We start from the raw sequence: 23478 nt of genomic DNA, 5'->3' as shown, positions 1-23478 counted from the left end.
TTAATCAATACTAAATCTTCTCGGCCATGTGCGCGGGATGATCATCATTTTTGTTGTTGATTTAAACCATTATTTGTACAGTTTTTAAAAAGTTTTAGACTTACAAACCGACCATTAATTCATGTCTGACGATGTTTCCGATTTGAAGTAATATCACTATTTTTAATTTTCAGAACGACTTCTTAATTTACACTCCAATGTTAAATTAAATCCATACAAGATGGACAAACTTTTATATCATATATAAACTCAAACACGTTCATATACGGTGTAAGTGTTTGTGTATTAGATAACCGCTTACCGCTAGGTAGTGCAGCAGTGGCTGATCTCCTCGGTCGTGGGCGAAGGATAGATTACGAAAAAATACAACGCACAGCTCAGAACACAGGAAGATTGGAAATGTTTGCAGTATAATGACTAAAATCTATCAAATAGAAGTTTTTTTTTTTTACTTTAAACCCACAATTGATCTATGTCTGATATTGCTTTAGATTGAGAACGACATTATTTTATTATTTTACTGAACGATTTCTTAATTGACACCCTATTGTTCAATCCAATTGAAGAAGAATAAACTTTTATGTGTAATCAAAACTTAAACAATTCTTGTGTTTGCGGCTAAACAAAATTGCATATGAGAGTCGCGACTCTTGTGTATTAGGTAACTGCTGACCGCTAGGTAATGCTACAGTCACACATTCACGGATCAACTCCACGGTTCTACTACGGAATATTTTCCACGGTTGATACCGGAAAATCAAATAACCGTTAATGCCCCAGTCACACATTCACAGATCAACTCCTAGGTTCTACTACGGAATATTTTCCACGGTTGACACCGGAAAATCTAATGAACGGAGTTAGTACGGATGCACTACGGAATGGATAAAAATTGATACATACGAATTACTACGGATTTATACGGAGTTAAAACGGACTTCTACGTTCTAAAACGGTTTAGTAAGTTTTTTCTAAGGAAGTTCTACGGTGGTCTCATCCGTAGTGGAATTTTGAACATGTTCAAAAATTGTCGCAGCTATACAAGTATTGCTACGTTTGGATACGATAATAGACGGAAAAGCAACGGGTCAATACATATCGCCACGAATGATTCCGGATCGCTTCCGTGGCTAATCCGGCATTTAATCCGTGAATGTGTGACTGGGGCATAACCAAGCCGCAACCATGATGACCGATTTTCTCGGCCGCGGGCGAGGGATAGCTTACGTAATGGTACACACAAACAGCTCTGATTCAAGATAGATTTTAGATGCACGCAGTATGAAAACTGAAATGTAATACATAGATTTTTTTTAATCCGTATTTTTTGTTTTACTAGAAAAGAAAAAAATGATTTTTAAGATTTCTTAAAATATTTTATGCATATTGATGATTTCTGTTAAGTTCGCGAGAGTTATCTTTCCTGCGGTATTGTCAAAGTTATACAGCATCTTCATATATGGACACAGAATCAACGTCGTCGGAGGTAACCAATGAATTTATTCCGCGGTAAAATCTTGGGAGCGTCATTTTAATAGCGTGGGTTCTCACTTCTTTCAGGACGCCGATAGCTAAGCATTGAAAATTTTCAAAGCGATATATAAAGCGGTAAGGTTTATATTTTTGATTTATTTTACTGATGGAACCCAATAAAGTACTTATATTGGGTCATTCTATTGTACGCCGCTTTCAACAATTCCTAGTAAGTAATGAGCATGTTAGGTACTGTGAGGATCTTGGTCTAAGAGCAAATCATAGGATATTTTATAGAGGAGTGGGAGGTCGCACTATTTCGGGCATTCTCCGTGAGGATGCGAGTTTCATTGAAAAAGTAAAACCTCGTAACATAATTCTAATTGTTGGGGGCAATGATGTTCGACGTGCGACGTCTTCCGAAGAACTGGCAGCAAATATTGAATCTCTTGTATCGGTACTGCACTATAGATTTGGAGTCGCTCAGATCCATGTGTGTAAATTGTTGCCACGATTTAAGCAATGTTTTGATTACAACAGTACTGTGGATGAAGTAAATATCCTTCTCAAATCTTCTCTGCACAGATTTGAATTCGCTTCATTTTGGGAGCATAATGACCTCTTCCCTTCGCCTAAGTTCAAGGCGTGTGACCATAAATTTCTTTTTGACGGCGTCCACCTCAATAAACAAGGCAACGTTCATCTCTATAGAAGTTTGCGCGGACTTATTTTGTCTAGAATGCGTTAGAGTTTCGGGCGATTATCTCTTGTAATTTCAAAGTAATCATATATATAAATCTATAACGTTATATATGTAGATCTACATACATATTTTGTATTGTTTTATTTCTTTGTAATAAGCAAGGAATGTAATTCCGTATTTGATATCCATCACATAGTTTCATCATAATTTACTTGTGTTTTCCTGTAAAATTTCAAATGTTTATTGCCTCACTGAGGCAGATCCCATTGCACTGGAATAAGCATAATTTACAAGTGTTTTCATTATAATTTTCATATGTATTTTTTGCCTCTCCGAGGCGGATCTCATTGCACTGGAATCATCACAATTTATTGGTGTTTTCCAGAGATAGTTCATATTTGTATAGCCTTCCTGAGGCGGATCTCATTGCACTGGAATCAACACAATTTGCATTGTGTTTTCCCGAGATTTTTCATATTTCTTTAGCCTCCCTGAGGCGGATCTCATTGCACTGGAATCAACGCAATTTACTTGTGTTTTCCTGAGATTTTTCATATTTCTTTCCCTGAGGCGGATCTCATTGCACTGGAATCATCACAATTTATTGGTGTTTTCCAGAGATTTTTCATATTTAATTTTGCCTCCCTGAGGCGGATCTCATTGCACTGGAATCAACACAATTTACTTGTGTTTTCCTGAGATTTTTCAAATTTAAATTTTGCCTCCCTGAGGCGGATCTCATTGCATAGGAATAAACACAATTTTCTTGTGTTTAACACAAATTTATTTGTGTTTTCCTTACATATTTAATTAACTCCCAGAGGTTTATTTTATTACAATACAATGTATTTACCACAATTTTATATGCATGCGTTGTTAGTGGATTTTAATTTTAAATCTACTTTTCATTTATGCTTTCCTTAGGTTTGTCATTTAATATTCAATAAACTACACAATAATTAAAAAAAAAAATAAAAAAATTAAGTATTCCGGAATTTTCATGTTTTATCATATATTTTCCGATTCTATTCAGACCGGATGTTGACAATGGTTTTCTAACCAATATCAGTGAAATTTGTAATTTTAGTTATCGTCATCAAGAATAAGTATGCCACCAAAAAGAACAAGCCAAGCTCGCGCAAAACCATCAACTGTCTCAAAACAAAAGAAACGCAGGACATCAATGAACTTGGAAGTGGTGTCGCCAGCTTTATCCCCCGATGTACTGGAAACCATCACAGCACAGGTGACCCAGCGGGTGACGGCCACAATTAGAGACGAGTTGACAACGCTGATAAACAACATTAACAGCAACAGTGCTTCAAATTCTCAGGGGAGTATTAGTATAAACCCTCTAGGGGCATCTAACAACGATGATAATGACGGGTTGGTAAGAGAATCTAGATATCTGGACAACGCTATTCAACACTCAGTTGAAGCGGTAGTTGTGGATCACACTGAGAAAATCGCTGGTAAGTGTCCGACAGGTTTTGTTAGTACAGCAGTACCAATTGATGCAAGGGTATCGGATCAAACTAAATCAAAAATTTGGTCAAACCAGTATATAGAATTTGCAAGCCTTTTGTCGAAAGACAAACAAAAGAAAGGTAAGTTATCTATTCAGGTCGAAGATGGTGACAGTCCAGGCAAGCTTACAATCCACCAGGTAGAGAATGATTCCCAAAGCGAGGTAACTCTCTCATCCATGCATGACTGGCTTACAGCATGGAATAGATTTGCTGCAATTTATTGTATTAGATACCCAGAACAACAAGCTAAATTAGCTAAACATTTAGAATCAGTCAGAGATATTGCAGATGCCAAGGGCAATTGGAAAGCTTATGACACCGATTTTAGGATGCTTGTTGCCCAAGGACAAGTTTCATGGGGTGATGTACACATGGAGTTATATGTTAATGCCAGACTGACGACAGCTCTATCTTCAAAACCTAACAAAAGTCAGAAAGATATGTCATATAGCTCTATGCCAAGAGGTGTCTGTTTCCAGTACCATTCAGGTAAGCATTGTTCAGCAGGCTTGTCTTGTCGCTTCCAACACAGATGTTATAACTGCGGCGGGTCACACCCTTTTATTCAATGTACAAAGCAAGCCAAGCAGCCCTTTCGGATCATGCAGAGGTATCAAAACCAAACAGGTAGTACAAATACAGGGAAACAATATAACCAATCAAAATCATTTGGTACATCCAAGCAAGGGCCCAACACCAATCAAGGTAAATAGACTTGCTCATTGGTTATCAGGGTATGATGAAGATGAAACTAATTTTCTAGTTCAGGGTTTTTCAAAGGGTTTTTATTTAGGCTTTGTTGGAGAATGTCCTGGAATAGAGTCAAAAAATTTAAATTCGGCTCTTACAAGACCAGAAATTATTGATCAAAAAATACAAAAAGAAATTTCGGCTGGTAGAGTTCAAGGACCTTTTGAAAATAAACCATTTTCCAATTTACAGTGTTCACCACTGGGTTTGGTTGAAAAGAAAGAGCCAGGTGAATTTAGAATGATTCATCATTTGTCATACCCAGAAAATCAATCAATTAATGATGGCATACCACCTGATGAGTCATTTGTTCAATACTCATCTATTTCAGATGCTATTCATTTCATAAAAAAGTGTGGAAAAGGTGCTTTCTGTTGTAAAACTGACATTAAGTCAGCATTTAGAATTATTAATATTCACCAATCTCAGTATCAGTTTCTTGGGTTCAAGTGGAAGAGTAAATATTACTTTGATACATGTTTGCAGTTTGGTCTAAGTTCATCTTGTAAAATATTTGAGCGATTCTCCACAGCCCTACAATGGATAGCACAAAATAAACTTGGTATACCATGTATATCACATGTTTTGGATGACTTTGTCATTGTGGATATATCGCCAACTCAATGTGTCTACAAGCTGAAATCTTTCTTGAATATGTGTTCAGATATTGGGGTTCCCATTTCACTTGAAAAAACATGTGGTCCTAACCAAGTTATAACTTACCTGGGTTATGAATTGGATTCAACAAAAATGGAATGCAGATTACCAAAGGAAAAAATTGTAAAGTGTGTCAACAAAATCCAGTTTGCGATGGAACAATCTAAATTAACATTAAAGCAGCTGCAGTCAATTATAGGTTTATTGAATTTTGCTTATAATGTAGTGTTGCCAGGCAGGGCCTTTTTAAGGAGGCTAATAGATCTGACCATTGGTGTAAAAAAGCAGTATTATAGAATTAGGATGAGGAAACAAGTTAAGGAGGATTTAAGTGTCTGGTATGATTTCTTGAGTAATTTTAATGGTTCTTCAATGTTTTTACCAGATATATGGTTAAGTTCAACTGAACTAAGGTTATATACAGATGCATCTGGAGCTGTGGGGTATGCTGCGGTTTTTGGTAGTCAGTGGTTCAAAGGAGAATGGAATGACAGTTGGCGAAATCAGAACATAGCAGTTTTAGAATTATACCCAATAGTTTTGGCTGTTGATGTCTGGTCAAAATATATGGCTAATAAGTGCATTTTGTTTAACACAGACAATCAAGCACTGGTTCATGTCATTAATAAACAAACAGCAAAAGATAAGCACATCATGTTTCTTTTGCAAAAACTGGTATTGATATGCTTGAAGTTTAATATTTATTTTAAAGCTCAGCATTTGACTTCAAAAGAAAATTTACTATGTGATTGTCTTTCTCGTTCAAAGGTAAATCAGTTTTTACAACTGGCACCCTGGGCCGACAGAAATCCAGTCAACATATCTCCACTACCGCCCTTTCCAAATTAAGAGGTGACATACAAAGACTATTGGATGCGAGCCTTACTAATTCTTCTTTAGCTTCGTACTCCCATGCTTGGACAGTTTTTAAAGATTTTGCCGAGAAATACGAGTTAATTATTGAGTTTCCAGTGAAACAACACATATTGGTATATTATGTTGCCTACCTATTTTCAAAGGACTATGCTGCAACAATTATTTCTTCATATCTCTCGGCTATTAGTTACATCCATAAGCTCAACAGTTTTGGGGATCCATGCTCGTCCTTTTTAATACAAAAATTGCTCTTATCAACACGCAAACTTAAACCTTCACAAGATGTTAGAATACCTATTACAAAAAATATTTTGCATCAAATTTGTGACTTTTTACCAGTTACAGTTTCCAATGCATTTGAAAAGGCCTTGTTTAAAGCAATGTTTTTGTTGGCCTTTTATGGATTCTTGAGAGTTGGGGAAATAACATCATGTCAAAAGGTAATTAACAAAAATTTAATTCAGTTTAATCAAATTTCCAGGCAGCAAGATCATTTAATTATCAAATTTGTTACATATAAACATCACATTGGCAAACCATTTTTTCTCACTATTCACTCTGCAAGTAACAAAAAGTATTGTCCAGTTCAATGCCTAGAAGACTACATCAAGTTAAGAGGAGTACAAAATGGGCCACTTTTTTGTTTTTGTTATGTACCAAATATTCCAGTTTCCAGGGGTAAATTTTCGGCGGTATTAAAAAACTGTCTATCATTTGCAAAGTTGGATATGACTCGCATTACTAGCCATTCTTTCCGGATAGGCATGGCGTCGCACTGTGCTGACATTGGCATGAGTGACAGCAAAATCAGACTGTAAGGTCGATGGAAATCAGATGCATTCAAAAGTTATATTAGACCAGTTAATCTAGTATAGAGAGAGCAAAGACCGACTGTGAACTTATGGATATACACGGTTATTCAGGAACATATGTATATTTCTTGATAACTTATAATGCGTTAAAATAATTTGAAATATAAGTTGTTATTTTCATGTCAAAGCTTTGAAAGGGCTGGACATATGTATGTTCCTACCTATGATTACTATATATTACAAGTATTAGGTTACATTGTACATCTTTTTGGGTGGGGCATATGTATATCCTTACCCATGCATGAATAATATTTGAATGTGTTTGCATGTATATGGGACTAAGGTTTGTAAGGCATATGTATATCCTGGCAAATATTAGTCCATTTTAAAGGTATAGGAATGCACTTTGCCACTTAAAATTGTCTCCCTCCCTCCTTGGGGTCTGAACTTGATTTAAATAGAATAAATCAAGTACATGGCGCTTTCAGACCACAAGGATTATGTTTTTCATAAATTATCTAATCAATCACATCATTGATTACATCAGTAATGGGAGTTATGGATTATTTTAGTTGTAAAATATTATGGGTAAAGAATTAAATATTCATAATTTTATGATTAATTTTATGAACTTATTAATTATTGTTATATAATCATCTATTGTCATTTTCCTGATTATTTCAAACCAAATTTGGTTAACAATAAAGTCACAAAAGTGGCAGAGTGCAACATACCTATGTGTTATGTGATGTTTTACTGTACAAAGATGAAGGGCTCAGGTGGTTCAATTTCGAGCGGATAGAGGTTAATTATTTCATGAGTGAGAAATAATGCTATACGCAGTAATGGTATACTTTGAAAATTATCAATTATGGATAAATGATTTTTAAGATTTCTTAAAATATTTTATGCATATTGATGATTTCTGTTAAGTTCGCGAGAGTTATCTTTCCTGCGGTATTGTAAAAGTTATACAGCATCTTCATATATGGACACAAAATCAACGTCGTCGGAGGTAACCAATGAATTTATTCCGCGGTAAAATCTTGGGAGCGTCATTTTAATAGCGTAGGTTCTCACTTCTTTCAGGACGCCGATAGCTAAGCATTGAAAATTTTCAAAGCGATCTATAAACCACCTCCACGCCTCCACCTTCCTTTTTTATGAACATGTTTATGAAAAAAAAAAAATTCTTGTGTATTTTCTTTTTTCTTTATTAAGCATGGCGCTTTCAGACCACAAGGATTATGTTTTTCATAAATTATCTAATCAATCACATCATTGATTACATCAGTAATGGGAGTCATGGATTATTTTAGTTGTAAAATATTATGGGTAAAGAATTAAATATTCATAATTTTATGATTAATTTTATGAACTTATTAATTATTGTTATATAATCATCTATTGTCATTTTCCTGATTATTTCAAACCAAATTTGGTTAACAATAAAGTCACAAAAGTGGCAGAGTGCAACATACCTATGTGTTATGTGATGTTTTACTGTACAAAGATGAAGGGCTTAGGTGCTTCAATTTGAGCGGATAGAGGTTAATTATTTCATGAGTGAGAAATAATGCTATACGCAGTAATGGTATACTTTGAAAATTATCAATTATGGATAAAAACTGTTTTGTTTTCCGATTCTCGTTTTTAAGGATTGTGCACTATAAGAATTTAAACTCCTAAAAAAAAGCATGTATAAAAAAAAAATTCTTATGAATAAAAGACACCGTATAAACCAGTATACTTTCTGTGGTAACTTTATGCCAGTTGTACGCACAAAGACTTTCGTCAATTTGCCAAATGAAACGAAGTACACAGGGATTAATGTTGATGGGCCTGCCCATCAACATTAAAATCCATGGGCCATCCGCCGGGGGTATGGGGGCCGCGTTAGGCCCCCATTAGGGTCCAGGGGCAACGCTCCGGTAGGGGGTCCAGGGGGCAAAGCCCACCTTGAATCAAAGTACTCAAAGTACTGATAGACGGAGGCATCATTTCGGAGGAAACTAAACTAATGACAATATATGATTTTTTTATTTAAGGACAAACAGCGCGCTTACCGCTTATCATGTTAGAATTTTCGCGAGGCAGTTTAGTATTATGGCAATTTAAGGTCGCGAGGATATTTTTCAGGTTTACATCAGAGTTTGGTAGATAATGTTAAAGGGACTTGGAAACGATTTTAGATCAAAATTTTCTTTTCTTTTTTATGTATTGAATGGTTTACTTGCTCATTTTGAATGATTGACCAAAATTTGAACATTAGAAGTCAAGTTTTGAGAGAGATACATAGGTAAGAATTCATGCATTGTTATGTAAACAAAGCTCGATCGAGTCTTAAATTAATTTCTTTACAAATATTGTAAAGTATAGAATAACCATTTCTTTGAACGAATGACTCGTTGCAAACAAGGTAAACTGATTCAATGTGTTCATAGATACTAGTAGTATGATAAACAGAAAAAAGCAACATTTGCTTGAGACTTATACCAATAAAACACATATATATGTAAACCATAACAAAGCTTGAGCTTTGTTTACAAAACAAAGATTTTCAAACTCTGTATCTTGCTTATAACTCAATATTTGACTTTCAAATGATAAAGCATTAAAAGTACCCATATTAACCATTCCAAACATTAAAATTGGAAAAATAAAATTTGATAAGCTCAAATCGTGTCCAAGTCCCTTTAAAATAATTAGTGTTGTTCTTTTGTTTTAACCTTATAATCTTGTTGTATTACTACTTAAACGTGTTTTTAATTTTAAAAAAAAGGAAGGAGAAAATAATTTTGCATCACAAAACAACATGGGAAACTGTACATGCTAATAAATGCATACAACTCGAATTACTCGAAAAATAGAAGGGGATTAATTTCTTGATTACTTGTAATGAGTGTCGTCGATCCAGATAATTATTCTCTTATTATGATCGTTATGAGAGAGAGAGAGAACTTTCTTTTTGGGCATGATTTTATGTACATTCATTTGAAATATACTAATATTATACATTCATAAAATTAGTTTCGACAAAAGAATATAGTACATTGTGATTGAATCCAGCATGCAGTTTCAGTCCGAGTCCACGTGTTACCCCTGTTAACCGATCAACGCGTGAGGTGCATCACGTGTTCTATCCAAGATAAGGGGAAAAGTTTTGTTCTTATAGTTTTCATTTCAAGTAAGAAGAAAAGAAGTATGCGTAACAAAAAAGTATTCTACACTGTTTGTGATGTTTGATTTCAAGAAAAGAGAAAGGAAGTATGCCTAACAATGAAGTACATGTATTCTACACTGTTTGTGATGTTTGATTTCAAGAAAAGAGAAATGAAGCATGCCTAACAATGAAGTACATGTATTCTACACTGTTTGTGATGTTTGATTTCAAGCAAAGAGAAAACAAGTATGTCTATAAACGAAGTACATGTATTCTTTACTGTTTGTGAAGTTTGATTTCTAGCAAAGAGAAAAGAAGTATGCCTAACAATGAAGTATTATTCACGGTTTGTGATGTTTGATTTAAAGATTGATAAACTGTGTTTGTGAAGTTTAATTCGTATACTTCTTTTTTCTTAACAGAAATCTCTCTCTCTCTCTCTCTCTTTCTCTCTCTCTCTCTCTCTCTCTCTCTCTCTTTAAGACTATAGAAACAATAAAAACAGACTATGGCAACAATAAACACATGAACTAAATTTTGCTATTTATTTTGAATTTGCAGAGAACTCAAGTTCAGTTATATGGTACCAGTTTTAATGATATATATAATGGTCATTGTTTGCATCATATAAAAGAATTTTTGTCAATTCTAAATATGTCCCCCCGCGCGACACTTATCAGCTTGTAGGACATACTGACTTCCCAAATCAATCACTTGCGGGGGGGGGGGGTTGCAGCGGTAAAGAAAGATACGTCTCTGCAGGAGATTGATTGATGATACGCGAACGATATACATGTACGACAGAGTCGAAGAAGCATGCCATGTTTATTCATTGAATCTCATAATTATTCATTATTTCGTCCACCGCCATCTTCGCTAGCCAAGGGTTTTCGGTCCGCTTTGCTCCCCATAAACCCTTGGCGGATTTCATTATGAAAACTCGGTGACAGGCTCCGCTTTATGATTGGCTGCAGCTGCGAGTAGCTGATCCAATCACAGTGCATGTAAATATCAACTTTAAAAGAAAACAACCGAGTACAGTGCTTCTTCAACGATGGTCTAACCAGATCGCTTTAAAACCTACTGTTACCTACATGTATCTATTTTACTGGGATTGAACAGGGACGTATATACTATATATACTATACTTAGTATGTACGTCCCTGGATTGAACATGTAGCTCTACAAACTTGTCATGGCTCACGTGATCAGCATGGGAAGTAAACATGGCAAATGTAGAAGTTGCCTATCCCGTTAGTATATACGTTTCTGCTTATGGTTATTGCTTTTAAAGATTCAATGATCTTTGTTTTATTTAATTTCTTTGGTCCGCAATATTCACGACAGCGATACCTGGTTTTATGGCATGAAAACTTTCATATACATGTAAATCGGCGACTTTCTCACTCCGGTCTTTACAAAACACGATGAATAAAACATTCTGTGCTTTCCCTTGGTTATTACTTAATTCGTATTTAACATTTTTAATAGCATCGTTGATTATGTTCCGACATTCGGTAGTCAGCATGTTTTTAAGTTGTATTAATACTGTAGTGTGTATATAACCCGTTGTTTAATTCGATTAAAATGTAAATATGCAAGGGGCGCAACTCAAGTTGCTCGCTAGATAGCGCCACCACATCACCGAGTTTTTGTAATGAAATCCGCCAAGGGTTTACGGGGAGCAAAGTGGACCGAAAACCCTTGGCTAGCGAAGATGTCCACCGCTAGATGGTGCTTAAAGAATCCTCATTATTTGACGTCACGGGCAAAACAATCACAATATACGGAGGCTGGTATACAGCCTCCGTCTAAAAAATTGATTTTTATGCTATTTTGTGATATATTTCAAGTAAACTTGATGGGTCTTTGAGGGTTTTTAAATGCCATTTCTGAAACAACCAATTTCATTTTTTTTAAATAAAATAAATAACACAAAAGAATATTTTTTTTTATTTTCATCATTAATGATTCTCAGTACTAAAAAATGTCATTGGAGAATTTTTAGAGACTACATACAGCAGAATATAATTGATAAACAGAATACTAAATTCCTCTCCCTTTCGATTTTACATGTATCGATTTAATTCTTGAGAGTTGTTGAAGAGCAAAACTAAAGGATGCAAACTTATATGCACATTACTCTACTGGGGCAGTTGCAGATTAAATTTGGTTCAAATTGTAGGGACTAGTTTTGTATTCAAAGAACTCTGATCAAAATATGAAAAAAAAAATGAATCTTAAATGAGAGAAATTTTATTTTGTAAAGTAATAGTGATCTAATAAACTAGCTCATCAATGACATTACATAAACATATCACATGTATATTATTAAACAATCACTGAAAAATAATTCTTGTTTTTCTGTCTCTCCAATATTTTAAAGCCCTATTAAAATCAAACTCTGTATCAGTGGGCCCTTCAATCATAACTCTCATTAACTCGTCTACATGCTCTCCTGAGAGACGGCATCTCAATTTCGTGGTTATAAGATTTTGAGAGCTAAATGACCTCTCGCAATCAACAGTATGGATAGGATGACAAAGTGCTAATCCAGCCAGCTTTTGCATGTTTGGAAACTCTTCAGAGTGATACTGACTTATAAGATTCAATAGTGAGGCCATTGAGGATCGAGGGTATTGTTGTGCTTTGACCACTCGTTTCAGAGTCATCCATTCCGTCTAATAAAAAAACACAAAAACAAAAACTTTGAAGTCAAGTTTTTATTATTATGTAACAAAATTAATTTAATTTGGCTCAAAACCTTTTTTTTTTAAATTTTTAAATACTGTACCATGGTTGCTTCAGTATTGACTATAGCCTCAGAAGTTACAGTAACCATTCCATCTGGGTCCTTGTACAAATGGTACTGTTCTGAACCGTAGAAGATAGCGAGTTTTTGTAATTCTGTTTTACAGGACATCTTTGAAACTTTATGCGTGTCTTTATAAAAACCATCTTTTAAATCATCAGACAGCTTTTGTAGAAATAATGGTTTGCCAAGAGGATTGATGTCATTTTTCAGGTCACATAAGCTCTGAACACATTCATCTATGGAAACCTGCCAAATTTAGATTCAGAATAGTTAAACATAAATGACAATTTTAATGAAAACTTCTTTAAAGTTTTTAAAATCTGAATCTAAAGAGCAAGGACCATCACCAGACATGCATTTTAACAAATGTTACAGGTAGGTTAGCAAGCTTGCAGAGATAAACATGTAAGCACTAAAGCACATGTTATTTTTCATTCGTCACTACAGGTCATTTATGAACAACAGACCAGGGTGTAGAAGTTATGATGAAGATGGATATAAACAAATATTTCAACGTTTATTAACAGACATAATTAATGCACATTAATATATCATAGACTGTCACTGCAAGCAAATTGTTACCTGCAATTTCCCTCTGCATGAAACTGAAAGTAATTCAAAAATAGGATTCTTTTAACACAATATTACTAATACAAAGTATATTTGTTTTAAGATACAATATAAGATACAATATTATACCTGTACAGTTCCAAGGTCAATATCTTTCTTCTGCAAGGTAAGGCTAAGTTTCATGACAGGTTGCAAAATGTCCATCATAGCATACGTCATGCTGACAAATATTTCAGTTCCAACCTTTTTGTGGAGACCAACAGTTTTGGGATCTTTTGCATTAGAAGCACAATAGGACAGCAAAGAGTCCAGCGTTCTATAAATCGAATCCAAGGCTTGATAAAAACTCAACCATCTGACCTACAAAAATATAATCTTTCATCAAATATGTAATATGCTTTAAAGATCTTTAAATATAAAATACAAAATAAAATAAACCAGTAAGTTTACCTGATGGACTTCCCTGTATTTTACAGAAGGTTCATTCAGTACTTTTTGTATAGCCTCTAGTTTGTCTGCTTTGGTGGGTGAATTCTTAAAATGATAAAAAAATAGTTTCAAGCGTCTCTTGAAACTTCAGCATCCCAGGTTCTTTCTTAGCCGCTTGTTCCGTACATAGTGCTAGGCTATGAGCTGCACAATGCGTGTTTTGAAGATGGGGGTTATGCCGTAAAAAATGACCCGTGAGTCCCTCTTTCCGGCCAGTCATTGTCGAAGCACCGTCTGTTCCCAATCCCTTAACCAATTTTACCTCTATTCCTCGTGAGTCAAGATGTTCCTTGATAGCTTCGAAAACCCCTTTACCAGTACCATTTGTTATACGAAGATCCGTAAAAAAAGAGGGTAGATGGCTAAAATTAAATAACATAATGACAAATTTGACAATTATCAACTTTGCAAACATTTGACATTTTTAAAAAATGTTTATTAATGTAGAACTTCACATATCAATTATGTCTGGTAAAGTATTTTACATGAATATATTAGATTGCAATTTTAATTAGTTACTGATATCATACTTATTTTAGATTCAAAATACCTGGAGACTGGATGGATTAATAATGCGAGCTGATATGGAGAGTTTGTGATGGTTTGCAATATCAGTGTTTTCGTCAGTTAAGATGGTAAGGTGAGGTGATCTCCTTAGCCTTTCTGTCGTGTCATTATTGATGACATTGGATATTGATTTATTTATTTATTTTTTTTTCTTTTTATTCAGAAGTATGCAACCCTTTACAATATCTGATTGCCCCGGGTCAGGACAAGCAGTTAAAAAATCCTAACTAATAAACAGATTATAACAATCGAATAAATTCTAATATTTTACCTCTATATATTTTTGTTTTTGAAAAATTCAACATCAAGTCCATTTCTTTAGAGAGAGACCTTTTGAAAAAATTTAAAAGCGTGATACATGATTGAAAATTTTCATTCATTCTACATGTCATTTTATATTTATAAATTACATATGATACATATGATATAATTGTATTTAAAAATACTGTTTTTGAATTTTTTTCTAAATAGAATCCTATAATGATGTGTTTCCAGCATACATCGAAATTCAAAATACTATTCAATTTTTGCCACAATCTTTGTACAGATAGAAAATCAAATAAAAGGTGCTTAATGTCCTCTTTTTCACATGGACAGAATTCACAATTTGCATTAGACCTTGATTTACATTTGTATTGAAAGGAATTACAATTCAAAATATTATTTAACAACTTATAATTAAATTCACTAAGTCTTTTGTCATACATGTTCTTAACCTTTCTTTCATAAATGTCTTTCCAATTATCTCTACCAATATTAAATAAATTGTTAAATGCAGATTGGTAGCAAGGTGGTTTGAATTTTTTATGAAGCAAGTTTACATAGTAGAATTTACATTTCTTATCGAATATATCAAATGTTCCCTTATGAAAATTATAAACATTTCTTTTCAGTATTTTTGTATAAAAACAACACTTCATATCAAAACACTCACTTTTTTTCTTAATTACTTTCTTTAAAATATTGTATTCACACAACCAATTATTTTTCTTCTTTAGATCATTTGAAAGTTCTTGTAGTGTTTTGAATTCACCATTTTTGTTGAATAAATCTTTAACAAACAAAATTTTACTCATTACCCAGTTTTTAAAAAATAATGATTTTCCCTTATGTTCAAACAGAGTATTATTCCACAGTGGTTGTTGTGCAAATGTTACATTTGAAAGTTCAGATATATTAATTAACCTTTTACATTCATTAAAACAACATTTCTTTATATACAGTAGGTAGATTTAACAAACATACAATTTTTTCAACTTTTCTTTCAGACATTGATAGTATATAATCTATGTCTAGTCCCTTGATTTTTATATATCCTTGAAATATATTATTAAGCATGCAAGATTCATCTACAAGTCTTTTTACCCATGATGCTTTTATAGCATTAAGTTTCAGTTCTATGTCTACTAGACCAACGCCTCCGTCCTCAATTTTGCCAATTAATGTATCTCGTTTTATTCTATCTCTTTTATCCCAAATAAAATTAAAAATGCTACATTTGATCTTTTCCAAGAAATCTTGATTAGGGAGGGGTAAAATCGACCCTACGTAAATCAGTTTTGAAATAGCTAGAGAATTTACTATACAAGTTTTTCCAAAAATAGTAAGTTTTCTTTTTTTCCATGATTCAAAGTTTTTCCATATCATCGTAATTTTTTTTCCAGTTTAAATCAAAACATTGTTCTTTATCATGTCCAATAAAAATTCCTAGACATCTTACAGCATCGTTTGTGACATTAATTTCGCCAAAATTAGAATGTTTATCTTTAAGTTTACCAAGAAGTATACATTGTGTTTTGTTTAAGTTAACTTTAGATCCAGCATGATCACAAAAAGACTTCACTGTTTCAATGGCTTTGTCTAAGGAAAGCATGTCTCTAAGTGCTAAGGTAACATCATCAGCATGTTGTAGATTTTTAATTTCTGTACTCATATTAGCAATTTTTATACCCTTTATATCATTATTAATTTTAAGTTTTATAGGTAAAATTTCTGCAATAAATAAATAAAATAAAGCTGAAATAGGACACCCCTGTCTTATGCCACGCGACATTTCACATGTTTTTGAAATCCAGCCATTGTTTTTTATTCTAAAAATTGGATAAGTATATAGTATTTTTACCCATGAAATAAAATTATCTCCAAAATCAAATTTTTTAAGCACTTTAAATAAAAAGTTCCATTCTACCGAATCAAATGCTTTTTCGAAATCTAAAAACAATAATAATCCGTCTTTATCATTCTCCATGCAATACTCGTAAACATCTAAAATAGTTCTGGCATTTGCGCCAATAAAACGACCTTTGATGTATGCAGTCTGTTCGTTACTGATTAAATTATTAATAACTTTTTGTAGCCTTCTTGCTAATATAAACGCAATAATTTTGTAGTCAGTGTTTGTCAAACTAAGAGGTCTGTAATTTTTTAGACTTTTATTATCTCCTTTTTTGAAAAGAACAGTAATTAATGCTAAACGTTGTGAGAAGGACAGTTCTCGTCTTTCAAATATTTGCATGAGCACATCATAAAATAAAGGACTAATAAGTTTCCAAAAACATTTGTAAAATTCACTTGGTAATCCATCTAACCGAGGAGATTTGTTATTTTTCATATTTACTATAGCTTCTTTGCATTCTGCAAGTGTAGGTCTAGAATCTAGTATATCTTTTTCATTCTTCTTTAATTTTGGACAGTTAAAATCTTCTAAATAATCACATATTTTTTCGTCTTCAATTTTTTTAGTTTGATACAGATTTTCATAAAATTGTGACATTTCCTCTACAAGAATAGAATTCCAGGGTCCCCCGCCGGTCAAGCAGTATACTAGTATCGAGTCTATCGACCAAGGCTGATTTAGGAACTTGACCAAGGTATTAGTGGTATAAACATTTGGTATAAATTAAATGAAAATCCGTCAAAATTTGTAGGCATGAGCGCGCTTACAAGATCAATTTTTGGAAAAAAACGGAGTCATGATTGTGGTCAAAGTCCCAATAACTCCAACAAAGAGTATCGACCAAAGCTGATTGTCGAACTTGACCAAAGTATTAGTGGTATAAACATTTGGTATAAATTTAATGAAAATCCGTCAAAATTTGTAGGCATGAGAGCGCTTACAAGGTCAATTTTTGGATAAAACGGAGTCATTATTGTGGTCAAAGTCCCATAACGCAAACAAAAAGTATTGACTAACGCTGATTTTCGAACTTGACCAAGGTAATAGTGGTATAAACATTTGGTATAAATTTAATGAAAATCCGTCAAAATTTGTAGGCATGAGAGCGCTTACAAGGTCAATTTTTGGATAAAACGGAGTCATGATTGTGGTCAAAGTCCCATAACGCCAACAAAAAGTAACGACTAACGTTGATTATCGAACTTGACCAAGGTAATAGTGGTATACACATTTGGTATAAATTTAATGAAAATCCGTCAAAATTTGTAGGCATGAGAGCGCTTACAAGGTCAATTTTTGGATAAAACGGAGTCATGATTGTGGTCAAAGTCCCATAACTCCAACAAAAAGTATCGACTAAAGCTGATTTTCAAACTTGACCAAGGTAGTAGTGGTATAAACATTTGGTATAAATTTAATGAAAATCTGTCAAAATTTGTAGGCATGAGAGCGCTTACAAGGTCAATTTTTGGATAAAACGGAGTCATTATTGCAGTCAAAGTCCCATAACTCCAACAAAAAGTATCGACCAAAGCTGATTTTCGAATTTGACCAAGGTAATAGTGGTATAAACATTTGGTATAAATTTAATGAAAATCCGTCAAAATTTGTAGGCATGAGAGCGCTTACAAAAAAGTGTGACGGACGGACGCACGGACACACGGACCCACGGACGGACGGACGCCCGGCATTTCTATGTCCCCGCTCCGCGTTGCGGCGGGGGACAAAAATATCAGAATTAGATGTAACGGTTTCATTTCCTCTATTTAACTCGTATATGGTATTATTTGTTTGATGTTTCTTTTCTAGTCCTAAAAAGAAATTTGTATTTTTTTCACCTTCACTTATCCATTTTGTTCTTGAGCTCCTTTAGCTATTTCATTATATAATGCATCTAAATCTGATTCTAATCTCCTTTTTAAATTCATGTCTATTTCTGAACTAGGTAAGTTTTCAATATAATCTATTTCTTTTTCTGTTGATTTAATCTTATATCTTAAGTTGTTTTTAGACTGTTTGGAATATATTATAGAGAAATCCCGAACTTTTACTTTGAATAATTCCCATTTAGAAGTAGCGTCCAGAGAATCATCTAACTGATTAAAGATAGAATTAATTCCTTCTTTATAATCTTCTTTTTATAAGTGAGAGATATTTAATTTCCAGTAGCCTGAGCCTCGTTCTAATGTATTGAAATTGGCACATATTTTTAAATATCTATGGTCACTCATTCTAGTGTTATTATTATGCGTTCCCGGTACGTGCCTTACAACAAAAGTTTTTATCTGGTTTAGGTTAATATTTTTAGCAAAGATATAATCAATTCTGCTTTTGGGGGTATTCTCGGAATCACACCACGTGCGTCCATCTTTATGCGGATTTTTAAAATGCCAAAGATCTTTAAAATCAAGCTGATTTAAAATTTCTAACAAACGTTTCGAAGATTTATCATTTTTCTTTTCCATGCAACAGTTAAAATCTCCACATAAAAAGACTTTACTTTCTTGTGGTATATTGCATGTGATGAAGGTTTTGAGTCTTTTAAAAAAGGGTATTCTGGCATTATCACTATTTGGTGCATAAATGCTTATAAAACTTAATATCTCGTCATTTAATTTTACATTTACTAAAACTTTTCGTGCGTCTTCTGATTTATGTGTATTAAGTATTTGAACATCTAGTTCTTTTCTAAAAAGTATAGAGACACCTCTACTGTAAGCTGAGTCTGAAAAAGCGTGTATCGATTTACCATTCCAGTTAGTATCATATTTTTCTTTAAATTTTTCTATAAAATGTGTTTCCTGTAATAATAAAACATCAATTTTACTTTGATTAACCCATGTAAAAAATTTGGTTCTTTTTTCATAAGTGTTTAAACCTCGTACATTGACAGAAGTTATATTGACATTTTGCATCATTGCAGACGAAAAAAAAACCCCAGTAATATTTAAATCAAAAAATTAGAATTATGCCATTTTGTAATATAATTGTTATTAATAATAGAGTTCTTAATTCACATACCGATAACAATCACAAACAGATTATTTCCCTTCATCGGAACTGCTATCAGAGTCTGGGTTGCAGCCGGAAACATCTCTGTCTGAAGCTGTTCTCAGTTGCTTTAACATCTGGACGATGTTGAGCTGCCTTGATTGGTCCCGCTTCGAGTTTCTCTGTTTGGGGTTAACCATATCACTAAGTTTTCTTTTCCTGACTTTTTTCGCGATCTTTTTCAGAAGTTGACCGAGTTTGTTAGACCCAGGCCAGTGTTCGGGTTTAGTGTTCAGGGTACCTTGGCGATCGAGTCCTGATCCCCATTCGTCATTGAATGTTGCTTCCACAAAAATCGTCGATTGTTTCGAGGTACGCAGCTTCTCCTGAAACATAGGAACCTGAACACATTTATTTTCAAGGATGTCCTGCATGACCTCTACTTTTGTAGATTCCCATTGTTGGTTCACCTTGACCTTCTTTCCGAACCGAAGTGCCGAGAGAGCGTTGTCAGCCTCCTTAATGGTGTTAGCCGCCTCAAGGTCTCCACAACGCACAGCTTTTATATATTGAAATGCGTGCTCCGCAGATTTATGATTGACTCCACATATATCTAGTTCACATGGATAAAAATTTGATAACACATCCTCTGATCCACAAAAAGGTGTAAGATGTTTCTGTTGTTCGAAATATGGACACTCCTTTTGCCCGGGAAGATGTCCCGTTTGTTTGCAAACTTTACACGCCGCATCAGATGTACATCGTGTTCGATTGTGTCCGGTTTTCAAGCAGTTTGTGCACAAGGGGTTTGAAGCTTTTTTGGGCTGACCAAAATGAAAAATCTTGCATTGTAGACCTGCACAAGTTTGGAGTCTGGGTAATACTCTTTGGTCAGGCAGTGGTTCGATGTAAAGGAACCTTGTACCATTTAGGATGCTTGTCATTCTATTGGTTTCTGGATGACGAATTTTTTCGTATAAAATTTTGCTAGTGGGTTTGACGCCAAGTTTGTCAAGCATTTCATGAACGGCAGAGTCTGCTACTGACAAAGGGAGGCCACAAATCCGTATTTTAAGTGTTTTTGATCAGTAGTTTTTGCGCCCGTTGCATAAGGATTTGAATCGTAGAATTGAAACGAGACGCCATTGATCTCAATGCCCCGTGTTAAAAGGTTGATTCTACTTTCAAAATTTTTTAAATATACGCGCCATAAATTTCTATCTAGCTGAACACACAAAATGTCATCACCGATGACTTTTTTGATGGGATCAATTAGGTCATAATCAGTGAGGTGTTTCCCTTGATTGGTTTTCAAATCGCTGTTTTTTATGTATAGCGGTTTACTAGTGCGGTCAACCGCGTCAGATGAACTCGTATTCTCTAACTGGGTATTTGCCATACTTCAAAGAACACAGGTAGACACAGGTAGTGTTAGTTGACAGGTGAGTAATAGTCACAGTCACAGTGTAGAACTTATATACAGTATATGAAAAACTTATTTACACAAAATGAAATTGCACTTACGCAGGTTTCACAATGCACAATGCACAACGCACAACGCACAACTTTATATACACTGAAAAACCTTCTGGAAAAGTCCATCACAAAGACAAGACGCCTATTTCCAGGGAAAAAAGTCAAAAAATCACAGAGCAAAAATCGACACGTCCGACCTGCTCAATGACACGTGACCATCTATATATTGGATATTGATTTGAGGAGATCATTGGCAGTATTGTATGATGAATAGTCTACATGTTTGTTGACATTCAAAGAATCAATGTCTGAAACCCCTATGTCTTTCAAAAATCTTATCATACTGAAGTATTTTGATAAGGCAATACCTTCTTTTGATAACCAGTAAACCGCTTTCATAGCAATTACTATGGCTTTTTCCTCTTTGTTATGAACATTCTCGACTGTTCTTTTCAAGTTTTCCTGCTCTCGTGGGGCCATTATTGCTCGTTGATGGTCATTAGATGTCATATGCCTCGTAAGTGTGCTTGTTTGGAAATTAGTATTTCCTGTAGTAAAAATTTCGGGCAATCGTCTGGATACAAAAATTAGTAACTTGTACTTGTTTTGCTTCGAAATATATAATCAAAGTTTTTATGAAAAAATCAATATTACGTAATAGAACATATTATTGTATACTGAAGTATATCTTTCATATGTTTATTATTTAAATCATTACATATAATCTTAATAAATATAATTTACTCAGTATTTGGAAACTAATTTCTAGCGTAATCTAAACAAAGGAAATATTCTGTGTACAATTCCGATTTTAGTCTTGATCAACCAGACGCTCTGCTGATGTAAAGAATATACGCGACTTCAAAGAGTCTGATCGAACGAAGTAACAGCCCGCTCAGTTACGTCACACGATCGGTCAAACTTCCGCCAGAGTTCGTTGATTAAATAGAGCTATAGAACGGTCCTAAAATGCACTAAGATAAGAGTTTCGACCCACAGTTTTGCATCTTATAGCGCCATATCTGTAAGACATGCGCCAGACTGACCCGTTTCTAAATATTTAGTGCGTCATTTACAAATATTGTGCGCCAATGGCGCAAAGGCGCAGCCCAAAGTGATCCCTGAGTACATGTTAACATGTAAAGGTTTTTACACTCATACAACACAAATCACCAACAAAATAACATTGTAATTAACTTTATGAGATCCAAACAAACAACTTTTCCAGCGACAGCCATATCGAAATTCTAACCGTTTTTTAATTATTAAGCAAAAACTTTCGAGCGCTATTGGCCCTTAATTTTAGGGGCCAGCCCTTTTTCATTGATGTCAAATGAAAGCCCTTAACATTCTGCACAACTTTTATTCTACATGTTTTAACAAAATATTTTTCGTTTAAAAGATACACAGAAAAATATGTCTATATTTTTGCACTTTTTGGAATCCTATTTTTTGACCCCCTACCTTTTTCTAAACAAAAATCAATTTGCACAACTTCAATGTCTCTATTATTCAAATTCGTTGGATTCCCATTCCCTGCTATCATAGTCTCGGAGCCTTTGTCTTGAAACCAATTTTTTTTTAAGGCGAATAACTCGTTAACGGAAGAGGAATTTTAAAGTTCATGAAACGTTTTTGATAGTGTTTTGTAATATTCATGAGCCGGGAAAATTTGAGCAAAAACCGTTCAGAAATGAGCAAGATATGAAGCCTCAAAGTTCGCGTCTAGGAAGAAAAAACCCAGAAAAATTAGAACTAGATACGATCTCGTTACAAGTAACAATTAGGTCTTCCGTTCCATTTCTAAACGATACAATTAAAAGCTCAATGAAATTTCAGAATGTCCCCTTAACCCCTTCCTTTCAGATAATGTATATGATTGTCAATATCCTTTGAAATGCTTGACAAAGAGTTTTGCTTTTTCACATACAGCACATTAAAGATTTTAAGTCCCCTAAAATCCCTAATAACGTCATCAGTGGGTGTGGCAATGAGTTTTACAAACTAATATTGTTACGATCAACAAATTTGCTTCTATAATGCTTTACAAAATCTTGATCGTTTTTAAGGTATTTGTAAGAGACTTTACGAGTCCCTTGGCCCCTAATTTAAAGGGCCAGCCCCTTTTCCTAGAGTTCATTCAAAAGGTCCAACAAATACTAACATTTTTTGTTCTTACAACCACATAAAATGGTTGTTCATTTTTTAGATACAAATGATTGAATATTTTAGGGGCCAACCCTCTAGATCCTTAATGGGGACGGACATTGGTGCTTTGATTGATGGAATCGATTAGAATCGTCAATGCAAACATTTTCTCTTCTACAATGCTTAACAAAATATGTCTCCTTTTCTAGTTATATAGCGTCCAATTTTAAGTACTTTGGCCTCTTAAAAACCATTATAACGCAATAAATGGGCTTGACAATGA

General features: G+C 34.1%; 1 protein-coding gene and 1 pseudogene across 1 annotated transcript; one reads left to right on the top strand and one right to left on the bottom strand.

Annotated features, from left to right (window-relative positions):
• Positions 1-3167: 3167 nt before the first annotated feature.
• LOC128163937 (uncharacterized) lies at positions 3168-5341 on the top strand. The gene has a single exon (XM_052827629.1). The coding sequence runs from the start codon at positions 3285-3287 to the stop codon at positions 4416-4418; it is 1134 nt and encodes a 377-aa protein (XP_052683589.1). The 5' UTR covers positions 3168-3284; the 3' UTR covers positions 4419-5341.
• An 8542-nt stretch (positions 5342-13883) lies between these two features.
• LOC128162298 (uncharacterized protein C17orf113-like) lies at positions 13884-22285 on the bottom strand (annotated as a pseudogene).
• Between the last annotated feature and the right edge of the window lie 1193 nt (positions 22286-23478).

The sequence above is a fragment of the Crassostrea angulata genome, chromosome 9, assembly GCF_025612915.1.
Source record: "Crassostrea angulata isolate pt1a10 chromosome 9, ASM2561291v2, whole genome shotgun sequence".
Classification (NCBI taxonomy): Eukaryota; Metazoa; Mollusca; class Bivalvia; order Ostreida; family Ostreidae; genus Magallana; species Magallana angulata.
The sequence above is the reverse complement of the archived record's forward strand: the minus strand, read 5'-3'. Positions and strand labels throughout refer to the sequence as shown.